Source organism: Vitis vinifera, chromosome 17 (assembly GCF_030704535.1).
Source record: "Vitis vinifera cultivar Pinot Noir 40024 chromosome 17, ASM3070453v1".
NCBI lineage: Eukaryota > Viridiplantae > Streptophyta > Magnoliopsida > Vitales > Vitaceae > Vitis > Vitis vinifera.
The window spans coordinates 18,840,468-18,855,872 of NC_081821.1; the positions used below are offsets into that span (position 1 = coordinate 18,840,468).

Consider the following 15,405-nt stretch of genomic DNA (forward strand, 5'->3'; position numbering starts at 1 on the left):
GGACTTGCAAATTGCTTGCATTAAATTCATTGATTTGACTTGTCGGGCAAAGGAGAAGACTTGAAAGCCAAATATCACAATTACTTCCTCCCTCTATGTGTTCTGAATAAATAAAAAGAAAAAAAACATATAATTTTAATTGGTATCAATTCTATTTCTAGATCATAAACTCCACAGAAAATCAAACTGTAGTGTTAAAGACCTTGTTTGGATCATTTTTAAGAAATCAGTTTTTTTTTTTAATAAATAAAAAAGAAAAAGGAAAATTCCATGGGAATCATGTGTTTGGGAATTCAAACCATCAAAATAAACCAAAAGTATGTGAAAGTGAAAAGTCTGTTGGCAATTCAAGCCATACAAGCAAACAAAGAATTAGAAAAGTCTTCTGATTTTGTTATTATAAGTAATAAATAAATAAATACATAAGTGTCATGTGAGTGGGCCTTTCATTGTCAATTTCACTATCTAAGACTTCATTTATTTTATTTTTGTTTTTACTCATTTCGTACAAATTCGGTAGCGCAATCGATATTCGTTCATTGGGGTAAGGAGAAGAAGATTACTTCCACAGAGAAGCACAGACGCCATGGAAGTTATTACAAGCGAAGCCAAAACGGCGTCGTACGACACCACCCTCCTCAGAAGAATCGTTAAGATTACAGTGTTTACGGCTGCCTTTGTTGTGGTTCCATGCTTCTTCTTCTACAATTCTGCCTTCTCTTTCCAGTTTCTACCCATCTCTGCAAAGGTTGGTAGTTCCCTTCTTCTTCCTACTCTTTTTTGAGGGTTTTTTGACCTTTTTGTGTTCTTTTATATATATAGAATGAGTTATGGGCAAATTCATGTGAAAAATAAAATGTTTTAAGGGTAATTTTTAGATGAATTTTTATGGGCAAATTCTTTTATATGAAAATTGTATCTGTTTGTGGACTTTAATAATTCATTAGCAGAAAATAACAGGGCTATATATTTCCTTTTTTAAATTTTGAGTTAAGCTATTGTGGGAAATTAAATAATTCATTGGAGAAAAAAAAAGAAAAAAAAAAAAAGGAAGCATCTCAAGAAGATTTTTCTCTTTTTTGGCTTAGCAAAAAGAGAGAAATTTAGCTGAGAAAAATCGCCTTTGTTTTTTTTTTTTTTTTTTTTTTGTTAATATTTATTTAAAAAAAAGCTTAGATAATTTGGAGAAAAAGTATAGGGCAAAATATGTGGTCAATTACCAATCTTTTATATGATTGAGAGTGATGTTTAACTATTTAGTGGATTGAAAGAGAAACACATTTATTTATTTATTTATTTATTTATCTTTTTATTGTGAAAATTAAATAAAAAATTTACAAATTTTATTTGATTTTGTTTTGAGTTTTCACTAATATAAAAATAAATAAATAATATTTTATAATACACGTGTGGGAATTCTATGACTTTTGGAAGAATTTTGACTAATTAGTTTGATTTCTAACAATGTTTTAGGGGAAGGAGGGATATAAATTAGATAAGATTCTGAAAAATGCAGCAATGGGAGACAAAACTGTGATCTTAACAACAGTGAATGAAGCATGGGCAGCAAATAATTCATTACTTGATCTATTTCTTGAGAGCTTCAGAATTGGAAACAACACCCAGAGGCTTTTGAATCATTTGGTGATTATAACGTTGGACCCAAAGGCGTACGCTCGATGCACAACTTTACATCCCCATTGTTATGCTCTCAAAACCAAAGAGATGGATTTTTCAAAGGAAGCCTTCTTTATGAGTCATGACTACTTGGAGATGATGTGGAGAAGGATTGATTTTTTGCGTTCTGTACTTAAGATGAGATACAACTTCATTTTCACGGTACTACTACTATTCCTCCCTCTCTTGATTTTTTTACATAGATTTTTAAAGGGGGAAGGTTTCACATTACATGTAGGGCTACAAATTTTTAATGTTTTAGGGCATATGCAACTTTTTCTTTTTTCCTTCTAACACATTTACGGTGCAACGACCAATATTCTGAAATCAAGAATTTGAAACCTATTCTTTAATTTATTAAACTCACATGTAAACCTAAAAAATAAAGATTACACATCAGGGAGGGTGTTGAAAAGCATGATTTGTATTATCGACTTAGAACTGGTTGTTCAACATGATATTAGATTCTTATTTAATGGAAGGTTTATCATTTCATGTTTATTTTTTCAATTTATTAAGTCCATGTATAAGTCCAAAAAATGGAGGGTAGTGCACGTGAGGGACCCATATGTAAACCCAAAAATGGAGGCAAGAGAGGGTATTAGAGAACATGATATATATTATGGTCCATGTACAACCCCATACCCGCATGTGGTCATAGACAAACAACCACGATCGGTCTCTTTTGAGCTTTAATAAATTAGGGAAAAAAAATATTATTTAGTGAGGTTCAAGTATATGACCTCCCACTATACAATATTTTAATACCATATTAAATAACCAATATTTCTAAAAATTTAAGTTTGTAAGAGTTAAGTCTACACAATATATCATGCTCTCTAGCATTCTGTTTTATATGTAGTTTCCATTTTCAGGCTTGCATCTGACTTTAATAATTTGATGAAATAAAGATAAATCGGTCATCTTATTCTTTAATTTGTGAAAAGTTTACAAATAAGGCTTATATCTTTCAAACACTCTTTCACATATATAGTTTCCATTTTTGGGCTTTCATCTTGGCTTAATAAATTGATGAAACAAACATACATTGGTCATCTAATTCTTTAATTTGTGTAAAGTTTAAAAATAAGGCTTACATCTCGACTTAATAAATTGATGAAATAAACATACATTGGTAATCTAATTCTTTAAAGGCTTACATCTCGACTTAATAAATTGATGAAATAAACATACATTGGTAATTTGATTCTTTAATTTGTGTAAAGTTTAAAAATAAGGCCAACATCGCTCAAACACTCTTTCTCATATATAGTTTCCATTTTTGGGCTTACATCTTGGCTTAGTAAATTGATGAAATAAACATATATCGTTCATCGTATTCTTTAATTTGTGAAAAGCCTAAAGATAAGGCTTATATCTCTCATTTTTAATGGGTCATCTTCATTATGCATCTTGCTCTAATTCTATATATAAAAGGTGGAATAAGGGAGTTAACTCTAGGGATGACAATGGAAACCCTTTAATCGGATAAGCTTAGGAAAGCATAAATGGGTTAAGATGACGATGTAATTATTTTTCTTACATTTTCGGCATCATATAAATAATACAATTTTTAATTTTTTTAATGATATAACTAATTATGTCTTGTTTTAGGATGCCGATATTATGTGGTTTCGAGACCCATTCCAACGTTTTGATTCGAAGGCTGATTTTCAAATTGCATGTGACTACTTCAATGGCAACTCCAGTGATGTAAACAACTCACCAAATGGAGGTTTTACGTATGTGAAATCCAATGATCGAACCATTAAATTTTATAAGTTTTGGTACTCCTCGAGGGTCAATTATCCAGGGAATCATGATCAAGATGTACTTAATAAGATTAAGCATGATCCATTCATAACTAAGATTGGATTGAAAATGAGGTTCTTGGATACGGCTTACTTTGGTGGATTTTGTCAGCGTAGCAAAGATCTTAATCTCGTTTGCACTATGCATGCAAATTGCTGTGTTGGACTTGGTAACAAAATTCATGATCTTGGAATTATGCTTCATGATTGGAGAAAATTTACGTCATTCACACCAAATACAAATTCAACTTCATCATCTTGGACGGTTCCACAAAACTGCAGGTACGTACTATATATATAAAATATTTAATTAACCTTTTTTAAAACTTTTTTCACCTTTTTAAGAAAAAAAAAAAGAAAAAAAAAAGAGAGGGGGAGTATGTTTTACTTTTTTCCTCCATTTTTTTAATAATATTTTTTCCTCATTTGTTTTCATGGTATCCAAATATAAGGAAACCACTTACCTTTATTTTTTTTAGCTAGAAACTTTTTAAAATAAGAAAATAAAAAATCTTCTAAAAATCTCTTCCCAATTAAATTTATGCATAATATTAGGTGCAACTTTTTGACTCTCTAAAATCCCTTTCTATCTATTAAAAGAGATTAAGAGCGTGTTCGGTTTTTTACTTTTTTATTAAAAGTAATTTTCTTTCAAATTTTAAGTTATTTGTTTGTTTTACTTTTATGACTTATTAAAAAATTTTGGCTGAATAGAAAAAGTTATTCAACCAAAATTAAAATATTTATTTATTTTAAATAAAAAAGTAATGTGTTGGTTTTTTTAATTTTTAATATTTAATAAAAATAAAATATTATAAAAACAAACAATGTAATGTTTAACATTATTTAATTTTAAATTCTATTTAAAATTAAGAAAAAAAACAAACACCGACTCCATCTTTTTATCAAAAAGGATTTAATGCCTAAGTTTTTTTCTCACCTAACTTAAACTCCTGGTGAGACGTTTTTTTCATGTAAGAGTTTCAACATTTAAAATTTATTAAATTGTAAACAAACCCACTTTGATATAATGACATTATTTATTCATTTATTCATTTATTTATTATTTAATTATTTAGCCGGTACATTATTTTTATTTTATTTTTTGTTGTTGCTGACATCCAGTCTTAAATCCTTCCATGAGCGTCATTCACCATAGAAGACCAATGCTGATAAGGGAAGCAACTATTTCTCGTATTGCACAAGTATTTTTTTGGGTTCAAGAAGCATATTAGCTTTTATAGATTGGTTTGTTCATGTTTCCATTTTTATTTTTATTTTTGTAGTTATTTAATTGAATTCTTCTTTAAACACTTATGGTGACATTAAATTGTATTTCATTTTATAAGTTTGATGTGTTATTAAGATGTAATTACACAATCTTGTACCACGTGTGATTATGTTACATAAGTTTTGCATTACTTTTACTAACACAACATGTTTGATAACTATTTTTTAAAACAATTTTATGTTCTACAGAACAAAATATCATGAAAACTTGTTTGGCAATAAAAACTTTTTTTTTTTTTTTTGTTCTTAATAACATAAAATATAGTGTTTTTAGAGAATATCTTTTAATTGTTTTTTATTTTTTTTCACTTGTTTTGTAAGGACTTTTTAAAAATAATTATACAAATATTGACCCGTATTTTTCACGTGTATCCCCACTTGACAATGATACTCGCTTTTTTATTTATTGAAAATTTGATTTTTTTGAAAAAATATTTGGAGTCGCCACTTATTTATTTATTTATTTATTAACAGGAAAACAAAACAAGAAAGAAAACTCTATGTGACTCCTTATTTGGAAAAGACATGTCTGCAAAAACCGAATTTGGATTTGGGGGTCAAGTTACCTATTGGGAAAGTACGGTGATGAGTCATAACACCCCTCTAAGCTCGTATACGTACGGTCTCTACTAAACAAATTAAGGGAATTATGACAATTAATTAATTAATCAATCATGAATACCAATATTAAAAGAATGAAATAATATACACAAAAATGATGACAAAATAAAATTACAAGAATGTACAAGACAATAACAATAGAATTAGGCAAATTGATTTATTGAACTAATTAGAAAAAATGATATTAAAAAAAAATAGTTTTTAAGAAATTTCAAAGGATTTTATTAAAAATGATTTTGAATTAATGATTTCAATTTATTTATTTACAAAAAAGAGTCAATTTATTTTCTCAATTTCATTTGTGTTCAATTTTTTTTTTAAAAAAAATTATTTACAATTATTGTATCAAAAGAATTTATTACAAAATTTCAATTTGGGCACCAAAATTATTTTTTTACTTGCTTTTACTATTAAAAAAAATGAATTTTTATAATTTTATTTACAAAAGTATTTCAATTTGTTTTCATTTAAGAAAAGTGACTTATACAAATTGGGGACACAAGAAGAATTGGGGAGGAAGAAAAAAAAAAAAACAAAACGGAAAAGGTCATTCAAATGGAAAATAAAGCAACCTCAATGAAGGATGACATTGTATACATACATACATGCACTTATTCTTTTCTGTTCTTTTTTTCCTCCATTTTTTTTTTTTGCTTTTTTATTTTTATTTATTTTTACTTGCACATTCTCTAAATATCAACAAACGAGCTCCACTAAGAATACATAATGAAATGGATATACTCTCAAATAATGATGTACATGAACTCTCTATGACAAGTTGACCTTCTAAACTAAGGATCTCCAAACCAATGCCCATGAGATAGAAGTGAAAAGGGACATGATCGTCTTCCATTCATTGAAATGTGAAAGATCATCACTCATGGCATAGAAAGAAATGCGATGACAAAGACAAAGGATAGAACAAATGATATAAACAATGAGGTATGATGAAAAACAAAAAGCCACAGAAGCAAAAATTTGATTTCATGAAAATAAAATGCCACATAAATACAAATGAATTAACCAAGGGGCATTATTTATATAAGAAGATTGAGTTAAACTAGTTAGAGGATCACGAAAGTAAATAAAAATATAAAAAAACTCAAAACCCTTTTTTCCCCCTAAATCATTCTTGTTATCTTGAGTAGGTAGGAAAAATATTCAAAAGTAAAATAAAGTTTAAAATTTTAGAATGCATTAGAAAAATAAAATAAAATCTTTTCTTTTTTATTTTTCATTGGCCAAATAAAAAGTTTTTTTTTCTAAAATTTTCCCTAAGAAACCAAATAAGTACTATTATAAAATTAGTACCTTTCAAGAAATATGACTTAAATGAGGTCCAAAAAAGTTTAAATTAAGTAAAAATGAAAACTCTATGGAAAGTATTGATAACTATCCTGGTGATATTGATGGTGTTCAGTTCCCTTCTTCTCACATGGGCATGGATGACACATTTGAAGGGAACTATGGTAGTCAAGCATAGCAGAGCATTTGTTTCTGACCTGTTGCTGAAATAGTTCCTGGGGAAGCGAGGACCCCACATGCATTATGTGCCAACAATACTTGCGTTTTTATGTTGTGTGCTGTAAGCCATCTGCTTTTCTATGTCTTGAACATTAGAAGTATCTTTATGAATGCGAGTCCAACAAGCTTTTGCCATGCGTGCAGGGTATTCCCCACATGCATGCGGTGCATGCATGCATGGCTACATGAAACACTCCACCTCCCACCCTCACAAGAATCTATATACCCATCACCACACCAAATCCATTCCTCCTCACCACCTCTCCTCTTGCACGCACCCGTGGCCATCTTTCAATGTTCATTCATCCTTCATCCCACTTAAACTAACCCATTCTTCTCTTCTTTTCCATACCCATGCATGGCACCAATTCTTTCTAAACCCATTTCTCACTAACTTCCTCACACCCGTCTCCACATATACCCATCCTTCATACCTATATTCCAATGCCCATTAAACCCATTCTTCATCCTTCACATTCCACCTTACCCCTCATCAAAATCTGTCATCATACCCTCACATGTCCATTTTTTAACACCACGTATCCGCTTTTCACTCATACCCATTAAACCCGCTTCCTCTCATCACTTTTCTCTTCAAATTGATAAATTTGCACACCTTTTGACATTGCTTTTCTAACACCATGCATCCTGGTGGAAGATCCATATATACTTTTTCAGATAACTCGCCATGCAGAAAGGCATTTTTCACATCGAACTGTTGTAATGGCCAATCTAGGTTTGCAGCTAAAGACAGTAATACTCAAACTGTGTTGATCTTAGCTATAGGTGCAAATGTCTCTGTGTAGTCAATTCCATAAGTTTGAGTGTACCCTTTTGCTACTAGTCTTGCTTTAAATCGTTCAATAATACCATCTGCCTTGTATTTCACAGTATAGATCCAACGACACCCAACTGGCTTCTTTCCTGGTGGACATTCTACGAGTTGCCATGTTTCATTTTTCTGCAATGATTTCATCTCTTCATTCATGGCTGCTTTCCACCTTGGATTAGCTAAGGCTTCCTGCACACTGTTAGGAATAGCTACAGTAGATAATTGATTTACAAATGACTTATTTGATTCAGACAAACGATGGTTAGACACATAGTTGCTCATGGGATATTTGACTTTGGTAGACAATTTAGGTTCATATGTGGGTTTAGGAATACCTCTATTATGACGAAGTGGTAACCGTTTCATGAATGGATCAGGTTCCAAATTAAGAACACCCTCAACAGATGACGATTGGTTTGGTATTTCAGTGAAGACATCTTCAGACCCAAATTGTTGACCACTCATATCCAACTCACCCGCTTCCTGGTTCACTAGTTTAGATTGTCCAGATTCATTCTCCTCAGAGATATGATAATCATAATCGAGAGTCTAAATTTCCTTATGGTACTCTCCCTGAAGTTCAGACTCAGATGAAAAATACATTGAATCTTCATGAAACACCACATCCATTATAATATACATTTGTCAAGTTATTTCATGTAGCAAAAACACCGACATCTTATTAGGGAGAAGCAATCACATCTGCCGCATACTTGATCAATCGGGTACCTTCCAGCTCAATTAACTTCCAAACACCTCTCCAAGCTCTTACTAATGCCGTAGTTGCCCCAATTGTCCCAAATCTACCTCCTCGTGTTTTTGGTTGTGTGGCATTTGTGCATCTACGCAAACACCAACGCACCAAGTTAACTTCCCATGCATTGCAATGTGTGTTTGTTGGATATGCATTGCACAAAAAGGGATATCAATGTTATCATCATTGTGCACTAACCCCATTTCCCGATACTGCACTGTCGTTTGATGTCAAGGTACACACCCGCTCTCACTCTAGCCATTCTTTATGCGTGTTTTAATTCTCATGGGTGCATGATCATGTTGATATTCATTTATCTCTTTATTAATTGTCATGATTACTTTATTTTATTAGTAGAGACCCATTTTTAGGGACTTAAAAGGGTGTTACGGTTTTTACCGTACCTTCCTAATAAGTAACCTAACCCCCGAGCTCGACTTGGTTTTTCACAAATCACATTTTCCAAAATAAAGAGTCTCGCTTAGGGTTTTCTTTCTTATTTTGTTTACCCTTTAAAAATAAAACAAAAATAAGTCGCGACTCCAAGTCATTTTTCTAAAAAAATAAAAATAAATCATTTTCAAATAAAAATCAAGCTCGCCATCGAGTGGAAGTGCATGAACCAAAATGCGGGATCCACAATATTAAATATATGTTTTTACATAGAATTCAAAATAGAGAAAAAATTGATTTATTTTATTTTAATGCTTATTAAATTTATCTTAAAAAATGGTATATATTGATATTTTAAAATTTAAATATTTTTATTCCTTAGCTAAAGTGTAAATATTAATGGACAATACTTTTTTTTTTTGAAAAATCAATATGGTGTTTTCAAAATCATAGATTTGGGATATATAAATATACTAAACTCAAGCTCAATCCATTATCATTTTTTTTTTAGTTTCAAATTGAGCTCAAGGACACAAAGGCAAAGGCCGATATTTTATGTATTGGTCTGGCTAAACCGATATTTCAAATATATCGACGACTTTGTTGGCCACTAGCATGACACGCCAACAAAGATTTACATTTTTTCCCTAAAATTTTTAATGAGGCATGGTAGGTCGTGGCCTAGTGTCGACTAGGATCATCTTAATTTGTAATTGGGCCCAATTTCACCAACCATCACGTCAGAGCCCAATATCTGTGTTGATGTGTTATGGGGCACTAAGCTATTAGATATCAATCAAGTTATTCATGGGTTAGTTGGATTGATCATATTATATGGCTTTAAATTGGATTGGACTGAGCTCACACAATTTTTTTTTTTTAAAAAAAAAACCGAACCAGATCGATCGATTCGACTATATCTACCATTTGCTAGTCACAATTCCATGTTTAGTCTAGTGAATTGAGTCGAAAAATGGTTGAATCAGAATGACACTGTTCGAACTAGACGAACCAGATAGTTCAACCAATTTAATTTATTTTTTCCCAATAACAAAACGACGTCATTTTGATGAGTATAAGACCGACCTCTCTCTCTCTCACTCACTCCCCCTCCTCCCCATGCATGACTGTCCTAGCTGCTAGCTCTCATTAAGCTACTATCGCCAGCCACTGGTCGGTCGGATGTCACTACCGATCCAACTATATCTACCATTTTCTAGTCACAGTTCCATGTTTAGTCTAGTGAATTGAGTCGAAAAATGGTTGAATCAGAATGACACTGTTCGAACTAGACGAACCAGATAGTTCAACCAATTTAATTTATTTTTTCCCAATAACAAAACGACGTCATTTTGATGAGTATAAGACCTCTCTCTCTCTCTCTCTCTCTCTCTCTCTCTCTCTCCCCCCCCCCCCCTCCCCCCCCGGCAACCCAGCAAAGCCTTGTACCCATGACGTGTGGTTGCCCTAGCTCCACCGACAGTAGCAAAAGGTTTCATTTTTATTTTTTAAAATATAATTTTTACGTTTATATTTAATGTCTTATTTTTTGTTGTTTATAATTTTGATGTTATGTTTAATATTTAATATTTAATATTTAATATTTATAAATTTTTTCATTTTTTTTGTTTATTTATTGCACATTTTAATTTATTCAATTTATTGAAAAGTTAAAAATTAGGAATTAAAATAATTTGTTAGTTTTCATATAAAATCTTGATTTTTAAATTTTAAATAAATATTTGATTTGAAAGTAAATTTCTCATTTTGAAAAAATTTTCTTTTAAAAATTTTATAAATTTGAACTCTTTGATTTTTTAAATTGTTGATGACTTGATTTTTTTTTTAAATTAAATTTTCAATGACTTGATTATTTAATTTTATGATTGAAATTGTGATTTTTATTTACAATTTGATAGAGAAATAAAAATATGTAATCAAACTTGACCTCATCCTCTGGTTAATTCAAGTACTAATTCACAAACAACTAGAGACAAGATTGACCCTGCATGGGAGCATGTTTATGAAGAAAGATATAAAAATGGAAGGAAAGCTCTTGTTTGTTTGTATTATAAAAAGTTTGCAAAAGGTGGGGGTATTCATAGAATTAAGCAACACCTTGCTGGAGTGAAAGGGGATATTGGTCCATGTAAATCGATTCCTCTTGATGTTAGATTTTGAATGGAAAATTCTTTGCAAGAGTTTGTGAATTCCAAGAAAGTAGCCCAAGAAGCATATGAATATAGAAATTCTTATGGTCCTAATGTGTCACAATTTGAGAGTGATATGACAAAAGGTGAAGAAGAGGTTCAAGAAATGCAAAATCCTATGGTAGCTAGTAGTAGAAAAAGAAAAAAAATCAACATTGGATAAATATTTTGCACCAAGAAATACTCAAGGAGCTCAACCTTCCATGAAGAGTGTATTAGCTAGGAAAAAAAGCTATTTAGAGAGCAGATATGGTAGTTGGGAGATTGTTTTATGAGGCATGCATTCCTATTAATGTTGTGAATTCCTTCTACTTCAATCCAATGTTGGATATTATATTTGTAATTGGTTTTGGATATAAAGGTCCAAATTACCATCAGTTGCGGGTTAATCTTTTAAAGAATGCCAAGAAGGAAGTTTAGTTACTTGTGGACTCTTATCGTGCAATTTGGGCAAAAGTTGGGTGTACAATAATGGGTGATGGTTGGACAGATAATAGACAAAGAACACTCATCAAGTTCCTTATGTATTGTCCTGAAAGAATATCATTTATGAAATCTATTGATGCTTTAGATATTGTCAAGGATGCAACTAATTTGTTTCAGTTATTTGGTAAGGTGATTGAATGGGTGGGTCCACTCAAAGTAGTTTATGTAGTGATTGATAATACAACAAATTATGTGGCCACAAAGAGATTGATTTCTTAGAAGCATAAACACATCAATTGGTCACCTTATGCAGCTCACTGTCTTAATTTGATCTTTAAGGATATTGGTAAGATGGACCATGTTGCTAAACTTATAAGACGTGCATCAAATGTGACAATTTTTGTGTATATTCATGTTGCTTGGTTAAGTTTGTTGAGAAAAAGAGAAGGATAGGCAGAAATTCTCCGACCTGGTGCAACTCGCTTTGCTGCTATATTCATTGCTCTCAAGAGTCTTCGTGATCATAAACATGACTTGCAAGCTTTGGTGACTAGCAAGTTCTTTATGGACTTTAGATATTCAAGGGATAATAAAAGCAGAGCTGTAGTTTCCATCATCTTGGATAATAGATTTGGGAATGATTGTTTGATTGTTGTGAATCTTATGTCTCCACTAATGCACTTATTGCGTATTGTTGATTGTGATGAGAGGCCTTTGATGGGATATGTGTATGAAGGCATGTATAGGGTCGTTTGGGCATCAAGAAATTATTTAACCAGAACAAAAGACTATACAAGCCTTATATAGAGATCATAAAGCAACATTGGGATCAACAACTAAAAAAAAACATTCATTTAGCAGTTTATTAGTTGAATCCATGTTTCTAATATGATTAGAAATACTTTTGTAATAAGCCAATTGTTATTAGAGGCGTCATGGATGTTATTGATTAGAAAGTTCTGGAAGGCAAGCTTGATACGATGAATGAAATGAAATGAAGTTGTTTCGTGATCAATTGGGAAGTTTTGAAAGAGACCTTGCTTATTCTTCACGTGAAGTACTTCAACCTAGTCAAAGATAATTTTAATTTATTAGTGTGCTTGTTCTTTTTCATTAGTTACCTACTTACTATTTAATATTTTAAACTTGTTAATGATTTTTTTTTTCTTATTTTTAATGTGAAAATGGTAACTAGATGAATGGTGGAGGCTACATGGATACAATGCACCACATTGCAAAAGTTGGCTATTTAAATATTGAGCCAAACTGCACTGTCTTCTAGAGGTGAGAGGAATTAGAGTGTCATTGAATGTATACATACCAAAAGAAGGAATAGATTGGAACATCAAAGACTTAATGGTCTCGTATACATTTATTACAATTTGCGGCTAAAAAATCGGTATAAATGCTTTCTTAGTTGTTTTGAATTTAAATTCTTTCATTCACAATTATGAATAATTATACGCTTTTCTTTTTTAGGTTCTATAACAAGAAAAGAACCTATGATCCCATTGACTATGCATGCATTGATGAGACCGATTTTTGGATAGTTGATGAGGATCGACCAGTGGAGCTAGATGTTGAAGATTTGGAAAATATTCTATATGAAGAATGGTCAATTTCAATAAATGAATTGGAAGGTTCAAGTTCTTCCATTGGTTAGTAAAATATTTAAACTTATAAAAGTTCAATAATTATATTTTTTTTTCTTCAAAAGTGATTTCTTGTTGATAGATATTCAATATTTTTGTAGATGATGAGGATGGTGGTGGCATGGTTGTAGATGGGCTTGATGTGGAGAACTTTGGTTTTCCAAATGCTCATTTTCAATCTCCATATTCCAATTTCCAAAATGAATGAGGACATGAATTTTATATTTATTAGTATGAAAAAATCTTCATGAATAATCAAACATTGACATGTTATATTTTGAGTATCTATTTAAGTGTTGTAGTTGACATTTGTATTATATATTATGGATAATGTGTTAAGTTAACAACTCTTTGATAATTTGGTAATTGTTGGTTTATTGCTTATATTTGGACGTAGGATAACAATGGTTTGATTATTTGATAAATATTAGGTTTACTGACATTATGAATGTATAACATCTTATATTGTGTTATATATATGATATATGATGATTGATGACTTCTATAGGTAAAAAAAATTTATGAAAAACTCAAGAAATGGAGTAGATGTTGTCAAATTTTAGATAGAATTTTTTTTAAAATTTTAATTATATATATATATATATTATTAAAATTAAAAAAATAATAATAAATTCTATCTAAATTTTGACAACATCTATTCCATTTCTTGACAACATATATATATATATATATATATATATATATATATAATGTTATTGGTTCAACCACGGTTTGACCACCAGTCTGACCAATGAACCGTGAACCGTCAACTTTTTTGGTTCAGTGACCAGTCCGATTCTAAAAACATTGATTATACTATAATTTAAATAGCAAATAGATAATATTTCAGGATCTTTCTATCAACATGAAATTATGGATGTAAAAAGGTATGGTTTGATTGGCCTTTAGAGGAAAAGTTAAACAAACCAACTTGGTCAATTTATACTTGAATAAAAAACAAACCAACCTTTTATTGATGAAAAAAAAATTGAATCCAACCAAACTTTGAAAAGTACTTAAAACCAATTTGATATATTTATAAATTTTTTACCCAAAATATAAAGATTGGATTTAAAAATTAATTTGACTAGTCTAATATGACATTCCAAATTACTTTGATCGGTTTTGCTTGGATTAGATAATTTTGATTGATTTTTGGATTTTCACTTATGCCTAGATGAAATAATATTGATATTCTTTCTTTAAAAATTTTTAAAAATAAATAAAATAAATATTATTATATACTATAAATTACAAATATTTAAAAAAAAAAATTATGGGTTAGATGTGAGTCATGTAAACCTTAAGTTGAGGCTAATCCAAATTAAGTTTGAATTAAAATAATATAATTCAAATCCAATCCAAATATTGAAACTCATTACATAAACCATATAAATGTTGAATTGGATTTAGGTTGGGTTATTTTGTATAGATATCCATTGATTGGGTGTGTACGAGTTCATTTATACATATCATGCAACTTGGTCCATTATGATCTGCCAAAATGAAAGCTGTTCTGATGTACAGTAAATTCCACTCTTCATCCATGTTTATTGCTAGCTATTTACTTCCTCTTCATAATTGTATTACAAGAATCGACCTATTGCATGCATTAATATGGTACGTACCTACCTGACAAATTTAAGAGCCCCCAATCAATGTACTTATCTTCTTCATCATTTCATAAGCTACTTACAATACAGAAAAACTCGGCCCCCCCTTCACCATTGCTTCTCCAAATTAAGAATACCATGATTACAGGCGGTGCCGGTGGTGGCGGCAGAGGTGGTGGTGGTGGTGGTGGTGGTGGTGGCGGAGAGAAAACATTGTTGGATAGTTCGGGGGTGGACATCCGCCGCCTGTACCGGATCGCTAAGATCATGTTGTTTATGGCTGTTGTTGTGCTTCCTGGCATGGTCCTACACAAGTCTGCCTATTCCTCCCAATTTCTACCCGCCTTGATTTCTAGATCGGTGAGCAACTTTATTATATGATACATATCAAATTTCTACAATTTTAAAACAGGAACTGAATGTTTACTATACTCATATCCTAGTCTTTATTTTTATCCAAGTAAAAGATTTCTGATAATGTTAAGACACTTTAAAAAAAAATTATAAAAACAAGAAATTTATAAGACATCTTTGGGAAATATGACACTTTGTTCCATATAGGAGATGTGAACTTTAATCTTGAAATCGTTTTTTGAAGATAT

The 15,405-nt window shown here is 30.9% G+C and overlaps 2 protein-coding genes across 2 annotated transcripts in view; both read left to right on the plus strand.

Moving 5' to 3' along the window:
* The first annotated feature begins 505 nt into the window (after positions 1-505).
* On the plus strand, positions 506-4,862 carry LOC100263084 (uncharacterized protein At4g15970). Its single transcript, XM_002270757.5, has 4 exons — positions 506-748; positions 1,474-1,839; positions 3,292-3,770; positions 4,614-4,862. The coding sequence occupies exons 1-4, from the start codon at positions 587-589 to the stop codon at positions 4,645-4,647; spliced, it is 1,041 nt and encodes a 346-aa protein (XP_002270793.2). The 5' UTR covers positions 506-586; the 3' UTR covers positions 4,648-4,862.
* Positions 4,863-14,941: 10,079 nt separating this feature from the next.
* Positions 14,942-15,405, plus strand: part of LOC100240822 (uncharacterized protein At4g15970) — a 30,492-nt gene continuing 30,028 nt past the window's right edge. Inside the window, exon 1 of the mRNA XM_059733999.1 lies at positions 14,942-15,163. Coding sequence (XP_059589982.1) covers positions 14,942-15,163 — 222 coding nt within the window. The remainder of the gene's footprint in view (positions 15,164-15,405) is intronic.